This window comes from Microtus oregoni, unplaced genomic scaffold (genome assembly GCF_018167655.1).
Source record: "Microtus oregoni isolate MIOR12 unplaced genomic scaffold, Mior012 000022F_ref0000154, whole genome shotgun sequence".
In the NCBI taxonomy this organism is placed as follows: Eukaryota; Metazoa; Chordata; class Mammalia; order Rodentia; family Cricetidae; genus Microtus; species Microtus oregoni.
Window position 1 is genome coordinate 10557033 of NW_024543081.1, and position 22920 is coordinate 10579952.

General features: G+C 52.6%; 1 protein-coding gene across 3 annotated transcripts in view; it reads left to right on the plus strand.

Moving 5' to 3' along the window:
• Window positions 1–493: 493 nt before the first annotated feature.
• Window positions 494–22920, plus strand: part of Nfam1 (NFAT activating protein with ITAM motif 1) — a 32286-nt gene continuing 9859 nt past the window's right edge. Inside the window, exons 1-4 of one of the 3 annotated variants that reach the window (XM_041672314.1) lie at window positions 494–611; window positions 16196–16516; window positions 17607–17719; window positions 22272–22370. In XM_041672314.1, coding sequence (XP_041528248.1) covers window positions 494–611; window positions 16196–16516; window positions 17607–17719; window positions 22272–22370 — 651 coding nt within the window. Of the gene's footprint in view, window positions 612–7711; window positions 7830–16113; window positions 16144–16195; window positions 16517–17606; window positions 17720–22271; window positions 22371–22920 lie in introns of those variants that run through there. The other 2 variants (XM_041672315.1, XM_041672317.1) reach the window with 2 other exon arrangements.

A 22920-nucleotide genomic window follows, 5' to 3' on the forward strand; every position in this document is an offset into this window, starting at 1 on the left:
CCCCAAAGAAACCCTAGTCTTCAGGATACCTTATCAAGGGGTGCAGGAACATTGCAGAGGAGATTTCTGAGCAAGTGGGATTGTGGGTGGTTTCAGGGTTTTAGAAGTGTAAGGTACCAATCCAAGGAGCACCGCTATTTCCTGGACAGGGGTCCCATACTGCAAGTGCCCTAGGAGGACAGAAACAGACAGATGTTGGCCTGGGGAGGCCTAGGTCCCCACCCCTAGCTCTTTTCCTACTGTGTGGCTTGACAAGTTGGAGTTCCAGACTGTTTCTCTGTTGGAACCCCCACTAAGGCTGCCCCCACTCTTTCAGAGGGAAGTCGGAGTTAAGGGGAACAGCTTGAGGAAGCAGAAAGGCGTCCAGAGGAGGAACTTACTGGGACACAAAAGGGAACTGTGGCTGCCAGCAGGGGCCAGAGCCTCCAATGAGCTAAAGAGGAAGAAAGACTTTGATGAAGTGTCCCGTTCACAGCGGCTGCTGCTGCCTTGGATGGAGAGCTGGTTTCCATGGTGTGGGGCTGGGGTGGGATGCCTGCATCCTCCCAGCTGCCTCCCAGCTTGGTGGTTCCTCCGTTTGCTGCTGGTGCCCTGGACCCTGCAGCTAGCAGGCAAGTCTGTCTCCTCCTCACGTCCTCTTGTTCACGTACATCAGAGTGTCTTTCATCCAGCGGGAGCCACTAATTCTCGGGACCCGTCTCTGGGGATTTGCTGGTTGCTTTTGAACATTGTAGACTTCACAGGGGAAGCCTTTGGGGACTCAGGAGATGTTTAGCTAATGCCTTGCCAAGGTGGCGTTTGAAGGGGTGGGGGACAGCGCCGTGTCTTCACCGTGGTGTTAACAGCTTCCCTGACAGCATAGCTTGGGCCCCTGGTCCTTAAACAAGGAGGGTGGGTGTGGGTTTTGAGGTCAGGAGAGGAATCTGCACAGGGAAAAACAGCTCTGACATGGGGGCTTTGGTAGACTTCTCATGTTGAATCTGCCAGGTGGCAGAGCTGCCCTGGGTGCTATTGTTGGTGGTTGGTTCACTGTAGAGGACAGGGACAGGACGGTAGCCAGCCAGAGCATGGCGTCTGGGGGCACAGTTGCTGTTAAGGTCTCTCGAGAGGGGCCACACTTCCCAATTCCATAAACACAGCCAGAGGCCCAGGATTTTGACCCCAGTGAGTGTCCCTAGGGCCAACACTGTTGCCTTTTCCTGGTTCCAGGCTCCCTTGGAATTGGGAAGGTCTGGATCCACAGCAGGCTGTGGGGTAGGGGCGAGTTTGTCCAGGCAGTGGAGCTCCGAGGTGTCCTTCTCAGGATAGCTAGCACCACTCCCTGGAAGTGCTGGGGAAGATCTGCCAGGTGCTCTGCCCTTGCCCTGGCCTGGCTAGCAGCTGGCATGTGACTGACCCAAGGTATCCCACTGTGGAAATGGAACGCTCTTCCTTCTCAGTTTGACTTCTATTTATTTCTTTGATAAGAGTGTGTGCGTGCCGTGGTGAGTGTGCAGAGTCGGAGGCTCGCCTCAGGTGTCCCTCCTTGCCTTCCACCTTGTTTGGGACAGCATTTCTCTCTGTTTGTCTGCTCGTCTGTCACTGCTTGCACATGCCAGGCTGGCTGGCCCGCCTGCTTCCAAGGATTCTGTTTGTGTCCCCTAGGCTTGTGGCAGGAACAATAGGATTATAGACACATGCTACTGTGACTTATGTGAATTCTAGGGATTTGAACTCAGGTCCTTACACTTGCGCTGCGAGCGTTTTTCCCGCTGAGGCCCCTCCCCAGTGCTGCTTTGACATTGAGGAGGTGACGAGGAAGTTGCTTCTGCCCTGATAGTGTCACATCCCCCTTTCCATTTATATCACAAACAGTTCTCCTGATAACCAGGAGTTAGTGTTTATTGAACCTTCACACAGACCCAGCACTGAACGTCCTCCGCCCCCATTCGCTGAGCGGGAGACAAACCCACGGAGGTCTGTCCACATGAAGTCAGGCGATAGAACAGAGGTTAGGCTGTAGGCTAGGGTCATTTTCAGACTCAGCTTCGGCCCAGCCAGAACCCTGTCCAGGAGGCTCTGCTGGTCCTGTTACTTTCTTTGCAAAGAACATTCTCCATAGGAACATTTACACTGGGGAGGCAGGATCCAGTTTGTGCAGCCTCTATCGCAGGCTGGGGTACAACCCTGTGGTCTGTCTCCTTCAGTGTGTACCACACTGCTCACCCCAGGCCTATGTAAAACCAGGCAAAAGCTAGACTGTGCCTGTTGCTGACAGTGTGTTTGAACCTCCACTTACACGAGGTGTTGTGGCCCATGCCTGTAATCCCAGGATTTGAGAATCGGAGACAGGATAATTGCTATTAGTTCCAGACTAACTTGGGCCACAGAGTGAGATCCTGCCTCAACAACCCTCATTCCCTACCTTAAAATAAGAAGAAAAGCCCCACTTAGTCAATTTAACTTACTGTCCCCCAGGTTCCCATCTTTTCTCTGTGTGGTTCTCCCCTCCAAAGGCCAAGGACTGAGTTGGAGGAGGCTTTGCTGGCCGAGCCACTTCAGCCGCAGGAAAGCTGGTTTGAAAGAGGGTGAGCTACAAACCAAAACAGAAACAGATTTTTCCCCCTGTGTTGCAACAAACCCTCTGCCATAGAGAAGTTCTTCCTGCTCTTGCATGAGAAAATAAAGCCTGCTCCCTCGCTTCTGAAGCTGCTTACAGGAACACACAGCCCCTCTCTTACTCCTGCCCCCTGCCTGTCACAGCTTCTGCTCTTCCCCCCACACCCCTACCGCAAGCTTTAAGGGCTCTCCCATACATCCATGCACCACGCAAGCGTTCTCTCCCTTCTCTCTCTCTCTCTCTCTCTCTCTCTCTCTCGTTCATTAAACAGGGCTTCCTAAATACCCTCCAATTTATGGCAATCCTCCTGTCTCAGCTTCCTCCTAAGTGCTAGAATTACAGGCTTGCATCACCACACCTGATACCCTAAGAGTCCTCCTTCTCTTCCTCCTCCCTTTTTTCCTCTTCCTCCTTCTTCCTCCCTCTTATTTTATTTATTTATTATTATTGTTTGGGTGTGTGGTGCAAGTGTTTCTCACAGACCAGAGGGCAGCATTGTGGAGCCAGTTCTCTCTTTCCACTTTTACATGGGTTCTGGGGGATTGAGCTCAGATTGCCAAGATTACCCCATAAGTGCCTTTACCCACAGAACCACCTTGCTAGTCCTTCTTTCTTTTCATTTATTTATTTATTTATTTATTTATTATGTATACAATATTCTGTCTGTATGCCTGAAGGCCAGAAGAGGGCACCAGACCTCTTTACAGATGGTTGTGAGCCACCATGTGGTTGCTGGGAATTGAACTCAGGACCTTTGGAAGAGCAGGCAATGCTCTTAACCACTGAGCCATCTCTCCAGCCCCCCTTCTTTCTTTTGTTGAGACACGATTTCAACATGTACCTTGGAACTTGTTGTACAGCCCTGACTGGCCTCAAACTCTCCATCCATCTTCCTGCCTCAGTTTTTTAAATGCTGGGATTCAGATGCATCTTTTGATTGCTGTGTGACCTGGGGTAATCTGCTTGTGTCTGGGCCTCAGTGTCTTTGACAAATGTCAGCCTTTTTTCTCTTTTGACTGTTTTTAAACTTGGAGCTATGCTGATTTCTCTCTCAAATACCCGTGGAGGAGGAAGTGAATCGAAGTGGCTTGCCGAGCCTCCAGGGCCACAGGTCTCTAGACGCCATGGGGAACAGACGTGAACAAGGCCCAGGCTGCTGTCATAGCTGGGTGGAGATCATGAGACTTGTCCTAGGGAACAGGACCCAGATGGAGTTCACGCGTGCGTCTGACTGTGCTCTCTGGCCTCAGATGTCACCACTCCCTTTGTTCCCCAAACATGAATAGTAGCACTGCCTTCTGCAAGCTAAGGCTTCCTGCTTCCCTTCCTGCCCCTCCAGCCTCTGTCACCACTAGCCCCTGCCTTTCATCTTCGTTTAATCCCAATAAAGAGCTTGGGAGGCAGAGGCCTGCAGAGAGGCAGCGGTGCTGAGGTGGGCTCAGGGAGAGCTGGAAAGGCTGCCTGCTGGAGAGGGCATCGGCTGGGGGCTGGACCCAGAGGGGCAGAGCAGGTGAGGTGGTACACGGGCACAGCATGGAAAGGCCAGGAGGCCAGAAGACAAAGCCGGGAAAAGAAAGAGTGAGAGGTTCTGTTGACTGAAGAGGAAATTCTCCCAGAGCGGTGGGATGTGAGACCATTGCCAGCTGATTATAATGCCGGTCTGGCGGAGGTTCAGGCGCCGTCCCAGTAGGTCCTGTCCTCGATGCCTTCTTCATTGTCACCGTGAAATATAAATCACATACTGAAAAGTACAGTGAAGAATAACAAATACAATCCCCAAAAAAACATGTGGCTTGATTGAGACACGGGGCAAGAGAGAGAACATTCTGGAACATTCTAGGACATTCTTCCAGAGACGCTGTTTCTTCCCTTAGAGGTATTGTTTTCTTCTGAATGACTGTGGACATGGGGGTGCTGGTAAGCCTGGACCTGTTTCTTTATACTTTCATCATTTAGCACAAAGTCACTATGGGAGAGTAGTTTCTCTTGTCTCAGCCCTGGGAATGGAAACTCACACACACTAAAGCATGTGGGAGCCTAGTTTGTCTGCTTTTGAACTTGATCTAATTTAAATGCTGCTGTGTGTATTCTTCTGTGGTGTGTCTCTTTGACTCAACACTATGCCTTTTAAGGTATATGCCGCTGATAAGAGGTAGGTGGCATCTGTCTCTGCTATGGAGTCACAGTGTAGGGCTGCGGCCCCTAGACCAGCTCTCCACCTCCCTGATATGGCCTGAGAGTATTATGAGGGATTTTTCATATGTTTCAAAGGTTTGGGGTCGGGGGAGAAAGCCAAAGAAAAAAATATTTTGTGACATGAATATTATGCCAAGTTCAAATTCCCATGTCCATAACTAAGTTTTCCAGGGACACGGCAGTGCTTTCTGTTCATAGACCATCTGTGATGGCGGAGTAGCTGGGATGCAACCAATATGGCCCACCAGCCTGCCATGTTGTGGGGACACCTGCTGTAGAGTACCCTGCGAAGTGAGCACATTGCTTGTCTGAAGCCAAGCTGGGCATTTCAGGGCCATCCTGTTTAGGGCTGTGAAAACAGGCATGGTCTCCAGGTGTGTTTGTGTGTCTCTGTGCATCCCTGTGTGTTGGGCTCCAGGGCACATGCTCCCACTGAAGCTACTCTGTCATCCTGTGTGGCTGGGTATGGAACGTCCGCAGGATGGGGCTTTACATCCGTGACTCCCAGCACGGTGCTCAGCACCCAGGGGTGCTCAGAAAACAGTAACAACAGCAGCACATTAAGCTCATCAGCCTCAGACAGCCCAGCTTTCCCCAGGGTTTGGGATAGATGTTCATCCTGGTTAGACCCGGGCTGAATGTGCTCTTACACCATCTGGCCTGCGTCTGCTCTGGCCTAAAGTCTCCTGGGTACTGTGAGTGGGAGTGGACAGGTGTTGGAGAGACTCGCAAGTGAGCTTGGGACTTGCCCTTCCTTGCTCCTGGTGACTCTAGCCCAGGTTTACTGTGGTAGGATTAGGACCATCGGGCGCTGCAGTGGCAACTGAAGCCAGAAGAAGGGGAGGGGAAACTCCAGATGAGGCTGAGGAGGTCAGGGGAGACTTGAAGTTGGCAGATGAAGCTCATAAAAGCCTGGTGAAGGTGGCCTGGCCAGCTTGAATTTGAGTTCTCAGGAGACCTTGGCCCAGTTACCTGACTGCTCACCACCTCCCTTCCCATCCCGCGGAGGTATCTGGCAGCTTCTCATGCAAATCTCTTGCTAACAATGGCAGGAAGTCGTGTTTGGTACCGCTGACACCCTCACTGAGGATGTGTGAAACCTCAAACATGGGCACAGTGAATTGTGTGGCTCGGTGCTTACTCCCCAGTGTGGGATCAGTGTATACCCTGCCCAGTGGACTCCTCTGCGTCCAGCATCTCCCTGCTACCACCTTCTCCTCTGTATCTGGGTACCTCAGAGTCTGGGATCTTCCTAGCGTCTTCCCAGATTCCTTGTAGGTGACAGGGAGCCATTCATGGTCTCTGGACACACTCTCAGAGCCTCTGGAAGGCTGTGCCAGGCCCTGTCCTCTCTGAGGGTGTAATCAGCATAGAGCCTGTCCCAGATGAGGACTTCCAGGTCCGAGATGGCTGGGCCCTGACCTGGCATCCTGTCGGGCTCGTGGCTGGGACTTGGGTGGGGAGGGGCTTCTGATTTCACCATGTATTTGATAGGTGACTGTAGTTGGGATTTTTTTCTAGGTGTTGTGGTCTAGCGGGGTGCTTCGAAGTGGTTGGACAACTGCTCCTATCCGGCCTGAGGAAGGCATGCACTCTAGAGAAAGGAAGGGCAAACCACACCCCACCTGTTGTTGCTGAGCCAGCAGAAACCATGGAGCCAGGCAGGGGTGGCCTCTGCCATGCAGGCTGTGTCATCAAGTCAGGGTGAGCATAGGCCTACATTCAAAAGAACCAAGTGCCCTTCTTAGACCTTCTCATGCAGAGAAGCCTGGGGACCAGGAGACAGTGAGCTGTTCATACAGCCTCACTTCCAGCAGACAGCCCTCCCTTTGCTGCTCAGGAGACAGCTGAGCCTATCTAGGGCAGGTTAGACTGTGCCAAGGATCTTAAGACCCTTGGAGGTGGACAAGGTTAAAAAAAAAAAAAACGGCAAATGTCAAAGATAGCAGACAGGTGGAGATCCCAGAAAGAAGGGAAGCCACAGACAGAGGGTCAGGAGTCAAGACCAGAAGCAGTGGGAATCACAGACCAGCCTCCTGATGCTCAAAGAGGCAGCCTGCAAAGCTGTGGTGAGGGAAGGGAAAGAGGAGCCCCAGGTCGGAGTCTGAGGGAGTGGGAGGAGGCAAGTGAGTATAGGAGTTGGGGGGGGGACTGAGGTCGAGGGATCAGGATGGGAGCTTGTGTGGTTATATTATTATTATTATTATTATTATTATTATTATTATTATTATTTTAGTTTTTCAAGACAGGGTTTCTCTGTAGCTTTGGAGCCTGTCCTGGAATTCACTCTGTAGACCAGCCTGGCCTTGAACTCACAGAGATCCCCCTGCCTCTGCCTCCTGAGTGCTGGGATTAAAGGTCTGCGCCATCACTTCCCGACAGTGTAGTTAGTTTTTTTTTTTTGTTTTTTTTTTTTAAGGACAGGGTCTCTTGGAGCTCAGGCTGGCCTTAAACCTGCTATGTAGCCAGACAAGGATGACTTTGAACTTCTGATCCTCCTGCTTTTCCTGCCCAGCTTCTGTGATGATAGGTATGCTCTACCACACGGGGTTTATGTCATGCTGGGGATTGAACTTAGGGCTTTGTGCATGGTAGGCAAGCACTCTCCCAACTGAGTTACATCTCCAAGCCTGAGCTTGTGTTTTAAAGGCAGACTGAAGGGAAGAAAGGAGAAGCCAGATGAATCACCAGTGCCGGGGAGGTTTTAGGTAGCCCAGGTCCGCTGGTTAGAACACTGTGGTATTCTCTCGTCCCCTTTCTAAAATGCAATGACATTTCCCTTCTAAAGCAAAAGCTCCCAGAGGCTCTACCTGGTTTTTAGCTACCCGCCCCCCGCCTCCTCCAACCTCTTCCGTACCCTGATGCCCTGCTCACCTTTTCTCTCACCAGCTTCTCTTCACTGCCCCGACACAGCGCCCTGTGGGGAAACTTCTAGAAGCTTTACCCAAGAGCTTTCTTAGGCTTAAAATGCTCCTGCCCGCCCCTCCTCCACCCGGCTGCCTCCTCGTCTTTTCTTCCTTCAAAGTTCAGCCTGGTAAGGAGATGGGAAAGAAAGACATCAAAAACGTTCGCAGCTGCTCTGTCAGGGTGGCGAACTGCAGATAGTCCGCCTTTCTTCTTGATCCTTCCCTGTGGTTTCCAGAATCTCTACGCTGAGCCCGTCTCACTTTTAGGGAGGGAGGAGGTGGGGCGGGACCTGAAGAATTATAATTCAGAAAATAATGGCCCAGTCCACGAGTATTTTCCCAGAAAGCTCCTGTCCCTTCTCAGGCTGGGTGAGGTCCTGTCCTCTGGGTTTCTATAGCCCCAGAGGCTTCCCTTCTATTGCTTCGTGTCCAGCTGTGTCATTCAGCCCCCTTCTCAGGACCCCCGGGAGTCCTCAGGACATTTCACCCATCCCCCATTCAAAGACAAGAAACAGAGTCCTGTCCCCACTCTTGGCTCTGTCACTGTCTCTACCCATCCTTTTGAGGGTACAGATGGGTCAAAAGGGAGACATCGAGTCCCCAGCTGACCCAGGTCTTGCTCACCATACTGTAAAGGGGCTCGTAAGAAAGGCCACGGCTAGAGAAACCCCCGTCAACATTTGTGCATTTAATCCAGGCCAAACCTTCGACAAAGACGCTCATTTGGTGTGAGTCGTCATGGCTGTCCTGCACTCTGGGGTCTGAGGTCTAGAAACGTGAGAATGGGGTGCGGACAGGCTGTGGACAGAGCCTGCAGCCAAGCCACATCTGCATGCAACCGTGATTCAGAGGTGTTGAAGGACATGACAGTCAATCTGAGCGTGGCATTTGGAGAACATTAGCACTAAAAACTCCATAAGACACCCGCTGTTCAAAGGTCGCCTTCCAACGCCTGCACCAGCCACTTGGCGACCGCCTGCCACGTCATGAATGACTGGCCGGCTGCCCTGCGGTGTCCTGAGATTCACGCTCAGGCACATGGCTGGGGCTCAGGGACAAACCAGCAGCCACAGTCTATGTCTTCCTGGGGACCCTTTAGAGGAAACTTTAAAGAGACGCAGCTCTGAGAGCTGCCGGAATGGATCGGAGGGCAAACCCCAGGCCTCATAGAAAGACCGTGGGAACGGCTTTCTTTTGGAGCTGGGAATCAAAGTGTTTTCCTTGAAAATCGACCTGAGTCAGGGCGGATACCTTTGATCAGCGCGCCTGGGCCCTTACTACTCTCAGTGCCTTGGGAGGGATTGAGTTGCAGGCAGAGCGGCGAGCCAGCCAAGGCTCAGGAGGGGCTGGTGGATTCCGGAGAGCTCACAGGCGAGGTCAGGCAGCTGGAGCAGAGGCGGTGTTAGCCGGGGTGAAGTGAAGCCTTAAGCACTAACCTCTCTGCACCTTCAGTGGCATTTGTCAAGGTTATTCCTCTCATCCGCCTCCTGCTTAAAGGGTCACTGTCCGCCCTGGGAGGACTGTTGGTTAGCCTTGTTTACAAGACTGCTCTGTAGAGGATTCATGGGCCACTTCCTCTTCTGAGAGCCACGGGGTCTCCTGGTGCTGGATGGACAATAGCAGCCCCCCCCTAATGCTTCTAGGATCCAGGTCAGTTCTGAGTATTGCTTTCCCCCCAACCTTCCACGGGTCAGCCCCGTCTGCCTGTTTGCTAACCCACATTTCGGGAAATGCTTCTCTCATCTTTCAGCTCCCTGGAAAAGAGTATATTTCTTTCATTTGAGTTTTGCTTGCTCAGACATTTTAGATAATAGCAGAATAGTGGATACAAGTGTGTGTGTGTGTGTGTGTGTTGTGTATGGGGGTGGGGAGCTCAGAGATATCCAGAGTACGGTCTCATCCCTGCTTAATAGCTGTACTGCTCGGGCAAACCTCATCTCGTCTCTGTGCCTTGGTTTACTTCATTCGTGAAAGGGGATCGAGTGCAGTTTCTGTTCTCACCTAAGAGTCTAGGCTGTGTGGGGAAGCCAGACCCAGAAGCACAGCTCAGAAAGGGGATTTGGATATGAAGGGGTGACTCTAAGAGCAGGACAGTAACCTCAAATCAAAAGCTGCATGTTGGGGCTGGTGGGATGGCTCAGCGGTTAAGAGCATTGCCTGCTCTTCCAAAGGTCCTGAGTTCAATTCCCAGCAACCACATGGTGGCTCACAACCATCTGTAAAGAGGTCTGGCGCCCTCTTCTGGCCTTCAGGCATACACGCAGAAAGGATATTGTATACTAAATAAATATATATATTTTTTTAAAAGCTGCATGTTTTAGGGTGACCCTGTCTGAACCCAGTTGAGAATAACTGAAACCCGGTCACACGCCATGGCTCAACCCCACGTGAAATGGGCCCTCCAGGTTCTGGTCTCTATAAATGGCTTGTCTTGACGCTGTGGATTGATTTCAGACTCCCTCCTGGGCCTCGTGCTTGACCAGGGAGGGCGGGGCTAGGATGAGTCTGAGTCTTCCGGAGAGCTGGAGGGGTTCGGGTAACCCTGTCCCGTAGGAAGACGGCAGGAGGGGATTTAGTTGACCACACAAAGGAACACTGTTGGGGTGAGAGCCCACATTCTCGGATCAGGTTCTCTGATTACAAATTACTCCCCATCCTGGACTCAGCACAGAGGTCCCTGGTGACTCCGCCCAGCCTTGACATTAGTTGAAGTGGTCACAGCATCAGCAGACTGTGAAAGGGAAGGACTCAGGCACCTGGGGCGATAGGCTGTCTCTTCCAAGGGTCTGCAAACAGGCAGGGAGAAGCAGAAGACAGTTTGTGTGCCTGCCCCTCACACATACTGGACACCTAGCTGGAAGCCTCCAGGCTGGGCCACCAGTTGATACTCCAAAGTGACACTAACCCCATTGCTCAGTCAGGGAAGGACCTGAGGTACTAAAAACCAACTGGGCTCTGCTGTGGGTGTGTCACTTAAACCGGAAGTGTGAGGTCTGTGCCACCACACCCTGTGAGGGTAGCCTTGTTCCTTTTCCCCTGCCGGAGAAGAGCTACTGAAGCCCAGAGAAGCCAAGTCACCTGCTCAGAGTTGCACAGCTCTTGAGTGGGAGAGCCAGGCTCCAAATCTGTGTCTGCAGGGCTCTAGTTCCTCAGTACCCCTCATCCCCATCCGATCTGTGGCCAGGCTCTGCGCTTCCTGACAGCGGGGAGCTACAGAGAGCTGTCCATCTTCTCTGAACTGCTCTGGGAAGTGGGGTAGGTGGGCTTAGCCGTGGCTTGTGCTTCCTAGTCAGGACCATATGTGAGGACAGGGAGGGGCATAGAGGACTTCGAGACCAAATGGGACAAAGCCAAGCTGAGTGCAGAGTCTAGCCCTTTCCTGTCTCCAGCTGGCCTTGCTCCTCTGCCTCCTCCTGCATGTGCCCTCCCCAGACCTCACTCTCTGGGGGTACCCTGGTACCCTCTCCGTTCTGTGCCCTGTATCATCCCATCGATCTCCTTGCAGGCTCACAGGTTCCTATCCAGGCCTGCCCCTCTGTTCTAGGGACATCCCATCCCATCCTACTTGACTTCCGGTTTCCTCTGCCTCTACCTTCACACGGCTCAGGGCTCTCATCCAGAGACAGATGTCACCCCCCCCCCCCCCATACACACACCTGACCCTCGAGTCTTCCCACTTTCCCTCTTCTTATCTAGGCCACCATCACATAGGCTCCCAGGTTCCCATCCAGAGACACCCTACCTGACCTTCAATTCTTCCTGCTTCCCCGCTTTCCACCTGGGTCAAAAGGAGGGGCTCTCAGCCACTGCAAGACAGAAAACTCCTGGTCTTCCTCCCTGCCTTCTCACCCACTGCCCTCATGGAACCCTGCAGGCTGCATATCTGCAACCTTTTGGAGGCGGCATTGAGTCCCTTCCCTTGCGGAAAACACGCAAGGTTCTTGGGACTGTCTTCCTGTGCCAGATTTGTCTCTGTTTAGCCTGCATTGAAGACCTACCTGTGGCACCTTGAGCATGACCAGAAGAGCCGCTCTGGCTTGTGCCAGGGTCCTTTGGACCCTCAGCAGCTCTGGTCACTCTGAGAAAGTCACAGTCTTTGATCACTTGGTCACAATGCTTCCTGCTTCTTCACATCTCCAACCCTGTAACAGCCATGCTGACCTTGGCAACCTCTCCCACTCAGACCTTCCACTCCCACTCCTGTCCTTCCACGTGGTCACCCGGGGTGGAAGTACAGAGCCAAGTAGGGTCAGGGTCATTGTGTTCTGGGAACTGCAAGGACAGGAGGTTCCACTCAGGCTGGGAGGGATGGAAGCAGAAGCAGGCGGATCTCTGTGAGTGTGAGGCCAACCTGGTCTACAGAGCAAGTTCCAGAACAGCCAGGGCTACACAGTGAAACCTTGCCTTGAAAAACCGAAACAAAACAAAACAAAAGCAAGCAAGTAAACAAACAAACAAAACCACACCCCGTGAACCTTTCCCTCCTCAGTCCCTGAATTCTGGGGTCCGCTCAGTCCTGCTCCTGGGGTACTTATCTCCAAAGACAGCTGCATGAACAGAACCGCAGAGAACACTCAGACAGCTCCCTGTCCGGGCCACATTATCCTGTGAGTGAGACACTGCCAAAGTTCAGAGATCCATGAGACATGAGCCAAAGGGCGTGTAACCACTTGTCCGTGACTGGACTGTGCAAATGTCCGGGATCTGACAGGCTGTCTTTGGCAGCTGGTGGCTACCGTGCTTGGCTCCTCCATGAACACCACCCCCTCTCCATCCTGTGCCTATGGCCTTTGGCTCTGCCCCCTCAGCAGCGTCAGGTGAAGCCTCGTTCTAAGCACAATGCCACTGTTCATGAATCCTGGAGCTTTGAGCCTCTGAGACTCCGCCTGATTTTCTTTTAACATGTAACTATTTAGTGCGTGCATTCCCTTGCATGAGTGTGGCTGTCAGAGGATAACTTGAGGGAGTTTGTTCTTTTTCTTCCATGTAGGTCACAGGGATAAAACTCAAGCCATCAGGCTTGGTGACAGCCATTTTCCCCACTGAACCACCTCTCTTTTTTTTTTTTAGTTTTTATTTATTTATTTATTTATTTATTTGGGTTTTCGAGACAGAGTTTCTCTTTGTAATAGCCCTAGCTGTCCTGGAACTCGCTATGTAGGCCAGGCTGGCCTCGAACTCACAGAGATCCACCTGCCTCTGCCTCCAGAGTGCTGGGATTAAAGGTGTGTATCCCAACACCTGGAGAGGTTTTATTTATTTTTTTTATCATATGTTTATGAGTGTTCGCCTAAATGTGTCTGTGTACCCCTTGCATGCAGTGCCTGCAAAGACCAGAAGGGGAGGTTGGACCCCCTGTGACTAGAGTTACAGATGGCTGTGGGCTGCCATGTGGGTGCTGGGAATTGAACTTGGGTTCTCTGGAAGAGCAGCCAGTGCTCTTAACTGCTGAGCCATCTCTCCAGCTCTACACTGAGCCATCTTTCTAGTCTCTCTCTCTCTCTCTCTCTGGAGTGAGGTTACTATAATTGCCTCATGGTATTAGACTGGCATTTAGCCTGTGTCATACCTGGCTAGGTTGATTTCCTATTCATGTTCTTTTCCTTCTATTTCTGGATACCCACTCCAAGTCAAGGAAGTTTTCAACTCCCAGGCACCTCCTGACCTACCTAGAGACACTGCGTACTCCCTCCCTTCTACCCTCCCTCCCTTCCACTCCAAGCATCTCTACTTTATTATCACAGGGGATGCTGATAGGCCAGGTAGTACCTGCAAGCTGCCTGGTACCCTTACTGAGTGGTGTGTGCTTGTGCGTGCATGTGTGCGTGCATGCGTGTGTGTGTGTGTGTTTGGGGCACAGCAAATGCTAGAGGGAAAGGTTTCATGGACTTAGAATTTCTGTGAGCTCATCTGCAGCTCTGGACCTTAAATGGGGGCTGCTTCTCACTGGCAAACTAACGGAGTGGAGCAGAGGACTGGATATCCACAGTAGCTCCATGGTCCAAACTGTGGGGTGCTGACACCCCACAAAGGAGGGACAGTGATGGACTCCATCTTCAGATCAGACACCCTAGCACTGTACCAACTGAGATTCCTCCTGGCTCTCAGCTGTCTCCAGACTAGTTGTCATTGCTTCTCCGACATGGAAGGAGCTGAGTTCGCTCTCCCCCAGATACTGCGCTTTCATCAAGGCCCGAGGTTCTCACCCCCAGGTCTCTGTGTACTATGACTGGCCAGAGTCAGGCCCTGAATTTTGTCATCTTAACCCTTTAACCTGAAAACAGCCAATCCCTTAAGGCTGTTGAACAATAGACATCTATTTTTATAGCTATCTCCAGAATTGTAAAGATTGGCTTAATTGCTCTAGCAGATTCTGTCATTTTTTAGAAGGGTGCTTTGGCCCCGGGGAGAGGCAGATGGGGGAAAATGGGGGAAGGTTAAGACAACTGGATGGTTATCTTCCTGCCAGAAAAATTAGGAAAGTAGCTTCGTCATGCTGGCAGCATGTCTTCCTCCCTTAGTCTGAGACTGACCTCGTAACACGGGAGAAGCAAAAGGTCCCAGGGAAGAAGGGATGACCCCTTTCTAGGTCTCTTCTGTGGGATTCCAACCTCCACCCTTCACTTTGGAACCCTGGGGAAGCCAGGCAGGCTCTGCTTACCCTGGCAGCCTGACAGGAGCATATGGAGAGCCCATCAGGAGGATCAGGTACCGGGAGCCTCTGAGGAATCAAGACTAGGATCTCAGGAGTTGGCCATAGGAAGGGAGCACAGGTAAAGGGGCTCTGGACAGAGGACTCTCCAGGTAAGAAACACAGGCAGAGGGGGACACAGACAGGCCACAGAGAGGGTATCTGTGGGTACAGGGGGCTGCTGGCCGTGCAGCTGCCGAGGGAAGGACTGGCAGAAGCATGGGACAGAAGGGGACAGGGGAGCTGCTGGCGGTGTGGGCAGAGCTCTCAATCACTCCATGCTATGGCTTCATGCACCCTCCAGCCCGTCTGGAACCCTGGGAGATCATTCTGTAACTCCTGTCTCTTGCCTCCTCTATCCAGTCATGTGGTACCTCAGACCGCCTCTACCCTGATCGAGGAGGCTTCTTAATAACAAAGCTAGAACATTGCTCTGCCAGTATTATGTTGTGTATATAGTATAGTCGAGTTGCAACTGCTCCGCAACAGAGGCCAGAGAATATGAGGGTAATGCCAGCCTAAGGGAAGCCCAGGACAGGGACTCCTTGCCAGGGAAGGGGCCTGGGCACTAACTCAGTAAATACTCCCAAAGTGACCATTGTACCACATTAGCAGTGAACGTGGTACTATCAATGCCCCTGTTCTTTAGGGGGTGGAGAGTCTCTTAGAGGCTCCACAGTAAATTCAAAATATCAGCCTGTTCAAATCTGTAAGCAATCACTGGAGGATCATCTCCATCCCTGCCCTGGCATCTTCCAGAAGGCTCAGCCTCTCCTGAGGGCCCTTTCCCCAGGGGAAAGCTGAAGAGGCCAGAAGAGACCCTCCTGGCTCCATGCCAGCCCACAGGCAGGAGGCCCACAGCTCACTTTCCTCGGCAAAATAAATCTTGAGAGTTTCTAAGCGTCTCAAAACGCACGATCTTCTCCCGATTAACAAGCCGGCCTGCGTGTTCTTGGCTGCTTGCTGCCGACCTCAATTTAAAAACTGTCTGCTGCTCAGCTGCTGGAGAGGAAGGGCCCAGGAGGCATGGAATATTGAAGCTGAGAGACCTGTGTTGCCAAAGTCGGGGGCGGTGGCTGCTGACCCTGCTCCAATTCTAAACAGCCTCTCGGAAGCTTGCAGGAGGAGGCCTAGCCGGGCTGGGCTGCTGCTTGTGCGGGCACGGGAAGGGGGGTATTTAAACTGTTTTCTGATGAGTGTGGGTTAGGGATGATGGCTCCAGAGGAACTGGCCTTGTGATGAGCATTGGGCACAAGTGCCCGCATGTGAGCATCTCTGCATCTTTGGAGGATGGCTCCCCGAGGAATGGTTATTATACCACCTGGAGACTTGACAATGTTCTCCCAGCCCTGATTCTGGGAATGGCCCATCTCTGCCGGCTGGCCAGCCTTCCCTGCTGGCATGAAGACCTGCTCCCTCTGTCCCCCGCCAGGAAGTGCTCTGGTTTCCTGTATTCCTTCCTTCATTTCTTCCCTAGCTATTAGTCCCTTAGGTCTGTATGGGTAACAAATGGGGGTACCTTTCATCCTGTGGGAAGGAGAGGGGTTAGGAGCTCAGGCTCTGAGGTCCCCTCAGCCCCAGGGGTGTCTCTGCTTCCCACTTCCCACCTGTTGAAGAATCCACCCTAATGGTTGACCTTCCTGACTCTTGTTCTTCCTCAGTCAAAGCTTTTGCCTGGCCTCTGTCCATTGGAGAAATGGAATCTCTCTGAGGATCACCCTGTGCAGTCCACACGCAGGAGGCATGCTTGGGTGAGGAATCTTGCAGTGAGCTGTCACGTTAGCCTGTCATTTCCCCCCACAGGAGGGATATCAGTGACCCACACCGGCCTCCCTATCATGGTCTCTCTGGCCAACACGGCTGTCTCCTTTAGCTGCAGAATCAACTACCAGGACACACCACAATTCAAGGACTTCACCTTTAGCTTCTTTCATGAGGATCTCCATGGCAAGAGAAGTGTGGAGAAGCCAATTGACTGCAAACACAGCCCTGGTGCGGAGAACCAGACCCTGGATTGCGAGGTTAAACTCAGCCTGCCAAATGCATCGGCCACAGGCACTTACTACTGCTTAGTCCAAGGACACACCTCAGTGCAGGGCAGCGGCACCTTCATTCTGGTCAGAGGTAAGGCCTCCTCTTGATCCTTCCAGGGTGAATGAAATGCTGGGACCACCCAACAGTTTCTCTACCTTGCCTTCTAGCTTTGCAAACAGAGCAGAAGCCCCCCACCTCCTGCCGGGAACACCTGCAGTGCCAGGCACCCACCTTTGTGTTGAAAGAGAAGGGGTCCAGTGTGGGGATCTGCCTCTGGACACCTTGGACAAGTGACTTGAGAGAGGTCACTCAGCCCACTGGTGCCGGGACCCCATTAGCAGTGCAGGGCAGTGTGGGGTTAGGCATGTGCACACGAGGACTTGTGAGCATCTTGCTTGAGTGAGCATTTGTTTTACATCATTCTGGCAGTAATTCCTAGTTACTGTTCTCAATGGTGTGAGACCCCCAAAGTTAAAAGCGAGCCGTGGTCAAAGTCCTGGTTCTTTCTCTAACCACTTCCGTGAGTCCCACTGGAAAGGGCTGGGACTTTGGAATCCCACAGCCCTGGGTTTGACTTTTTGTTTTACTGCTTGACTGGATGTGACCTTGGGTCTGACCTTCATGGCAGTACTCTGCCTGATGTTGCACAGGCTAGCCTATGAGGGATGCTGCCTGGGCACTTGCTCAGTAACTATTATGGGCCCAGACGTGGGTTGTCCTTTGTCCTCTGCCAGCCAGATGGAGGCAGGGAAGGAGGGTGGAGGGAGGGCTCCAGATGAGGGGACATTTGCCCCTTGTCTACCCCTGGTGTAACTGTCCTTGTCAGTCCCCGTGTCCCTCACAGCATACACTCATAGTACCATTATTTCAGATACAGGAAGGGAGGTCCCCAAAGATGATATGACTCACCAGGGTCCCCGAGGCAGCCCTCAGTGGTGCCAAGGCCACTGAGTCAGGGCCACTAAAGGGGCAAATGACATAGTCCTATCCTTAGAGTATTACGGCAATCAAGACACACAGGAACAAAGCCAAGGCCCTGAAGGTCAGGGGTCTGTAGAGAGTTAGAAATGGGTAAAAGGGCAATGTTAAGCTTTGGGTCTAGGGGTTGGTAGGCCATGTAGGCCTTGAGCTCTCCTGGGAAACTTACTTTTTGCTCCCCGCACTCCTCCCTCCCGCCTAGACACAGCATACCAGCCACCTTCGTTCAAGCGCCAGGAGGCCCTGCTGTTCAGTTTTACTGGCCTGCTGGGTGCCCTGAGTGTGCTGGGCACAGTTCTACTGCTTTGGAAGAAGGTAAGGACCAAGTGGACACGTAACACATTTATGTAATACATTTATGCTGAGTCTTGTATCCTTCATCCGCACGATGGACCTGGGGAGGCTTCTAGGACCAGAGGAACTGCCCTGTCCCATAGGGTGTCCTAGGCCCTGGGCAGGATACTCCATCAGCCCAGAGGCCCACTTCCACCCAGTTGAAAGAATAGGGGTTCTTTAGACTTTCCCAGGTTACTCATCCCTTAAGAATCCGGCAGAAGGCCGGGCGGTGGTGGCGCACGCCTTTAATCCCAGCACTCGGGAGGCAGAGGCAGGCGGATCTCTGTGAGTTCGAGACCAGCCTGGTCTACAAGAGCTAGTTCCAGGACAGGATCCAAAACCACAGAGAAACCATGTCTCGAAAAACAAACAAACAAAAAAAAAAACAAACAAACAAAAAAAGAATCCGGCAGAAGATGCAGGCTCCCATCAGGTCCCCAGACAGAGCCCACCCCCCCACCCCTGACAGCCAGCCATGAACAAGGAAGGGAGAGCCTAAAAGATGCTGTGTGCCTAACCCTTCCACACGGACATTTCTTCCCATCTCTCAGCCCCAGAGAGTGAGGCCCAAAGAAGCTGTGACTTGCTTATGGTGAGCACACGACAGAGCAAGACTGGAGCGTATGTGAAGGGGACAGTGTGCTCCAGCTCTTGGCTTGCCCATCTCCAGTTCATGGTGACTCCCTAGGAGAGCTGACTCCCCACTAGGGCACCCCTCATTCTTACCTTCTCGCAGTGGTCTTTTCCTTGTCACCTGCCTCGGCCTGAGGTATAGGACTCTGCACTTAGTAGTGTTCAGTAAGAATCTGCTGGCGGGGTTATAATTCTCAGTCCTTTCATAGGAAAAACATGGGTTGACTTTTAAAGTGGATCTTAGCTGAGTACCTACTATGTGCCAAGCATTAGGATATATCAGAGATTAGGAACTCAGAGGAAACACAACGACTAAAATTCCAAGATAGCCTGCTTGGTGGTCAGTGGGGGCTGGGAGGCTTGAGAGCACAGCTCCAGACTGGGTTTGTGCTCTAACCACCCCCCTACACACACACCTTACCAGCTCTGTGAGTTTGGGCAGGCTAACCAGTTCCTCCCTGCCTCAACTGAGATCTCGGCAGAGGAGAGTCCAAGCAGAGACAATTCCAGGCATCCCGGCTGTGGACAGGAGGTGGGGGTGAGAAACGTTAAAGAAAACCTGGGCTGCTTTGAGCACCAGGGCAGCTACTCTCCTGAGAAGATGATGACCACCGTGACATCCACCATGGGAGCAGGTGTGACGACTCCGCCTGACTGGGATATGTATGTGTAAAAACAGCTCTGGAAGGTCCTGGGCACCTTTCTCTAGGCACCTGGGTGACTGATCTGTCCCGGGGTTTATGTTTTCATCCATTGATGAGCTGCCAGTCCCCTCCCTAAGCTTCAGATCGGTACGGTGAACATGGTGACTCATATATATGGGGCATAGGGTATCTCCACCTCAAATGACCAAAAGAACACTCTTCAGGACCTCAGGCCTCCTGAGGGCTCAGGATTAAACCCTGGAGCTGTGCGTGGCTTGTCCACTCACTCCCACATTCGTCCCTCAGCCTATCCAGGTCCAGCCCCTTCTCCCTGGCCCTGGCTTGGGCCCCATTACCCTCGTCAGGATCCTCGATCACCTCCCCCCACCCTACTATCCAACCTCTGGCTTCTGCGTTTCTGTTGTCTCCCTGCCTGAGTGAAGCACCCTACAGGACAGGGACTTGATATCCTGGTGCGTGCCAGAGCCTGGCACATAGTAGGTGCTGGTGGAAGGAATTATGGGATATATGCATGCTGATTCCTGAAAGATGAGGAGGAGCAAGCTAGGGCACAAGGAGGGCAAGGTGACATTATGACTCCTGTTTCAAAGCAGGGGAAACTGAGGTTTAACAGGTTTCTTGGGCAGAGGTACAGAGAGCTGGGTCTCAGGCCAGGCCTGCTGACCCTCCCTGAAGCCTACTGGGGAGAGGAAACATGGGCAACAGAGAGCTAGGCACTATGGGAGAAGTCACGCTGGCTGGCTGACTAACCTAATAATCACAACCTGAAAGGACAAGTTCTGGTAGCGTGGGTCAGGGTCCTGAGTAGACAGAGCTGGTTCCAAGGGACAGAGCATCCCCAACCTCCACAGCAAAACGTAACCCAACCAAGTTTGCAAGGATCCCCATAGGATTCCCGCTTCAGCCTGGGCCTCCTCCCCATTGCTCCCAAACTTCAATCCGCCTCGCACCTGCGTCTGAGGCCAATTACGGAGGTGGATGAGAGCGAATCTGACCATGTCCAGCTCCCGTGGCTCCCACTGTGCCCCACCATACCCCTAGTAGAGACACTGGTGTCATTTGTATTCTGTGGCCTCGTCATTGCCCATTTCCCCTTCCTTGCTCTTCCCTTCCCACTCTCTTGCTCGCCCTCCTCTCCCCCTGCTGGTCCCTCCTCTGCACATCCCTAACAATCCATAGCCTCCTGTGGACCTGAGCACTTTCCTGAAGCCAACAGTGTATAGCTCACCTCCCTGAGCTCTCAATGGCAAACCCAAAAGGCCACAGGATCAGCAACCACATGGTGGCTCACAACCATCTGTAATGGGGTCTGGTGCCCTCTTCTAGCCTGTAGGCATATATGCAAACAGAATATTGTATCCATAATAAATAAATAAATATTAAAAAAAAAAAAAAAGGCCACAGGATCCCCGGTGCTCAGCCAGGCCCAGCATGGAAGAGGTCTGGCACCACGGCCCACAGGTGTCTCATGCCAAGACCTGTGTTTTCCAGTCTGGATCCAAAGTGCTTACCCAGGAAGCTTCCAAACAGCCACTGCCTGGGAGTTCCTGTCTTTCAGCTTGAGTGGCATTTAGACAAGCAGGCTCAAAAGGGGAGGGGCCAGGACCCCAGCGATCTTGACAAGGAGGTGGTACCAATGTACCCCGAGTGTCCCTGGGGTGTAACTGTGGCAGTGTTTCCAGGCATAGACAGTGCAGGGAGGTGCCAGGGTCTGTGTTTCCTTATGGGCAGTCATTTGTTAGCTTGGCAGGCCTCACTTTTCCTCCCTGTGAGATGGTAAGCCCGTGTCCACTCCCTCAGGCTGCTGAGAGAATTAAGTGACCAGGACAGGGATCTTTCTGAGTTATAAACCACGCACAGGTGACCGCACCTGTCTGTATGAGACCCACAAATTCCCACAAACAGATGCCAACACTCTAGGTAGCATTGAGTTGGCGTCTTAGCAAACGCAGACACAGGTTCCAATCCTGCCCCAGCCGCTTACTGGCTGCGTGTCTGCACAATCCCCTACCCTCTCCAAGATTTTACTTCTTCATGCACAGAGCATGACCCGAGAGCTCGTCTGCAGGTCTGTTGAGCACAAGCAACAGGGCATATCTCCCTCCCTGACTCCATGTTCAGTTGTATGATGCTGAGACTGGGGGTGGCACCGGTTTCTGCCTGTGAGTTAAGTAGCTCTTGACTGCTAATCCGGGAGTAAATGGGCTGGGGATTGGCAGGTGGCCAGGGTTTTTAATTAGCTCCTGCCCTGAGATGAGGCCGTTGTTGTTCCACTCTCGGCAGTGTGGTGCCTGTGATGAGGGGGGCGTCCAAACTGCCTCCCTCTGGCTGTCCCCGGGGCCCTGTGCTTTTCCAGCAGGGTGACCCAGTGTTCTCCAATTCCACTTGCCATTTGGTTTTAGCCTTCTGGAGTTTTCCAAAGCTGGTTTGCTCTAGGCACCCTACCTGGAGCCCTCAATGCTTTCTGCTCTCCTCACTGCCCTGCCCATCATCCTGCCCATCAGGGTAGTTAGCCTCAGGCTGACCTCTCCTTGAGCGCCCTCAGTCCTGCAGGTTTGGTACATACCTGCCTGCCTGCCTGCTGTGCTTCTGCCTGGAGCCCTTGCCTCTGTTCCTGCTGAACACACTCCAGTTCTCGTATTTTCCCCAAATAACCCCTTCCTGAGTCATTGGTCTCCGTGTACTGGAAGCTCTGCTGTGGTAAATTTGCGATGTATGGCCCATCTCTCCCACAAACTTTAAGATCAGGAGGGCAGGAATGTGTCCACCCTTTCACACTGCCCAGCTAACAGACGTGTTCAGCCAACGTGAGGTGGTTGACTGAGGGTTTCCTGAGTGCCACCAAGCACCTCCCCTCTGTCCCCCACTTGAAACTTTGTAATCATCTTGCTAAGGGGGCTACTGCCGAAGGCATTGAAGCTAGAGAGAAAGCGTCTTCCTTCAGGGCCACAGTTGGTGAGGGGCTGGCTGGCATTCATTTGGGGCCCACCTACACAGTTTCCTCCCTAGAGTCAGGCACTCTGCTGTGACATCGCCCCACGTGGGTCTTTGCGTTTCCTGTAGCTTCAGGCACCTCTCCCTGGAGACGGCGAGTGGAAAGGGTTGAGTGATTAATTTTTGTGTGGCCCCATGGCAATCAGCAATTTCCTCCCTCGATAGGGTCTGTAAGGGGAGGGAGATGGGAGAGCTGCTTCTCCTCAGCCTCCACAGCCCTGGTTTTCTTCTCCCTACAGAAACAGATGTCAGTCCTGGGCAAGCATATTACCAGGACCTGCCCCGGTCCCAAATCCACCGGCGGAACCACAAAGCCTCCGGCAGAATCCATCTACACGGTGAGTCCCAGAGCCCTCTACCTCTCTCGGGCTCGACCTAGGGCCTGGTTAGCTGTGTGAGGGTAGTGTTTCCTAATCTATGAAACAGACACGGCAGTTCTACAAATTAGGGATTTCTACAAAGGCTAAGGGAGAGGCAATGTGTGGGCCCCCTTCTGGAACATGAGGCAGTGAGAGCAAAAGTTGGCAAGGATGAAGAAAGTTCCTTCAGCTGAGCAAATCATCCCCAACCGGGCTTGCAAGCTTTTTCCTAGTTCTGTTGCACAAGTGACCCTGATGGAGCAACAGCCAAAGTCACAAAAAGAGGAAAGGGCCCGGCACCGCCCCACACTCTCGACACATCAAGGGCTTTCGCTTGTCCACCAGTCCCTTCCTCATCTATCCCTCCAGTCACAGCAACGCTCCTTGTGGGACTCCGCCTGTCACACACCCTGTTGTGTCCCGTGCATCCTCTCCCCCGCCCCCCACACAGTTTTCACAGTCACAAGGGAAAGGCTTGTGGGACTCCCCCTGAGTTGTGTTGCTCACAGTTCTGTGAGTAGTGTCTGCT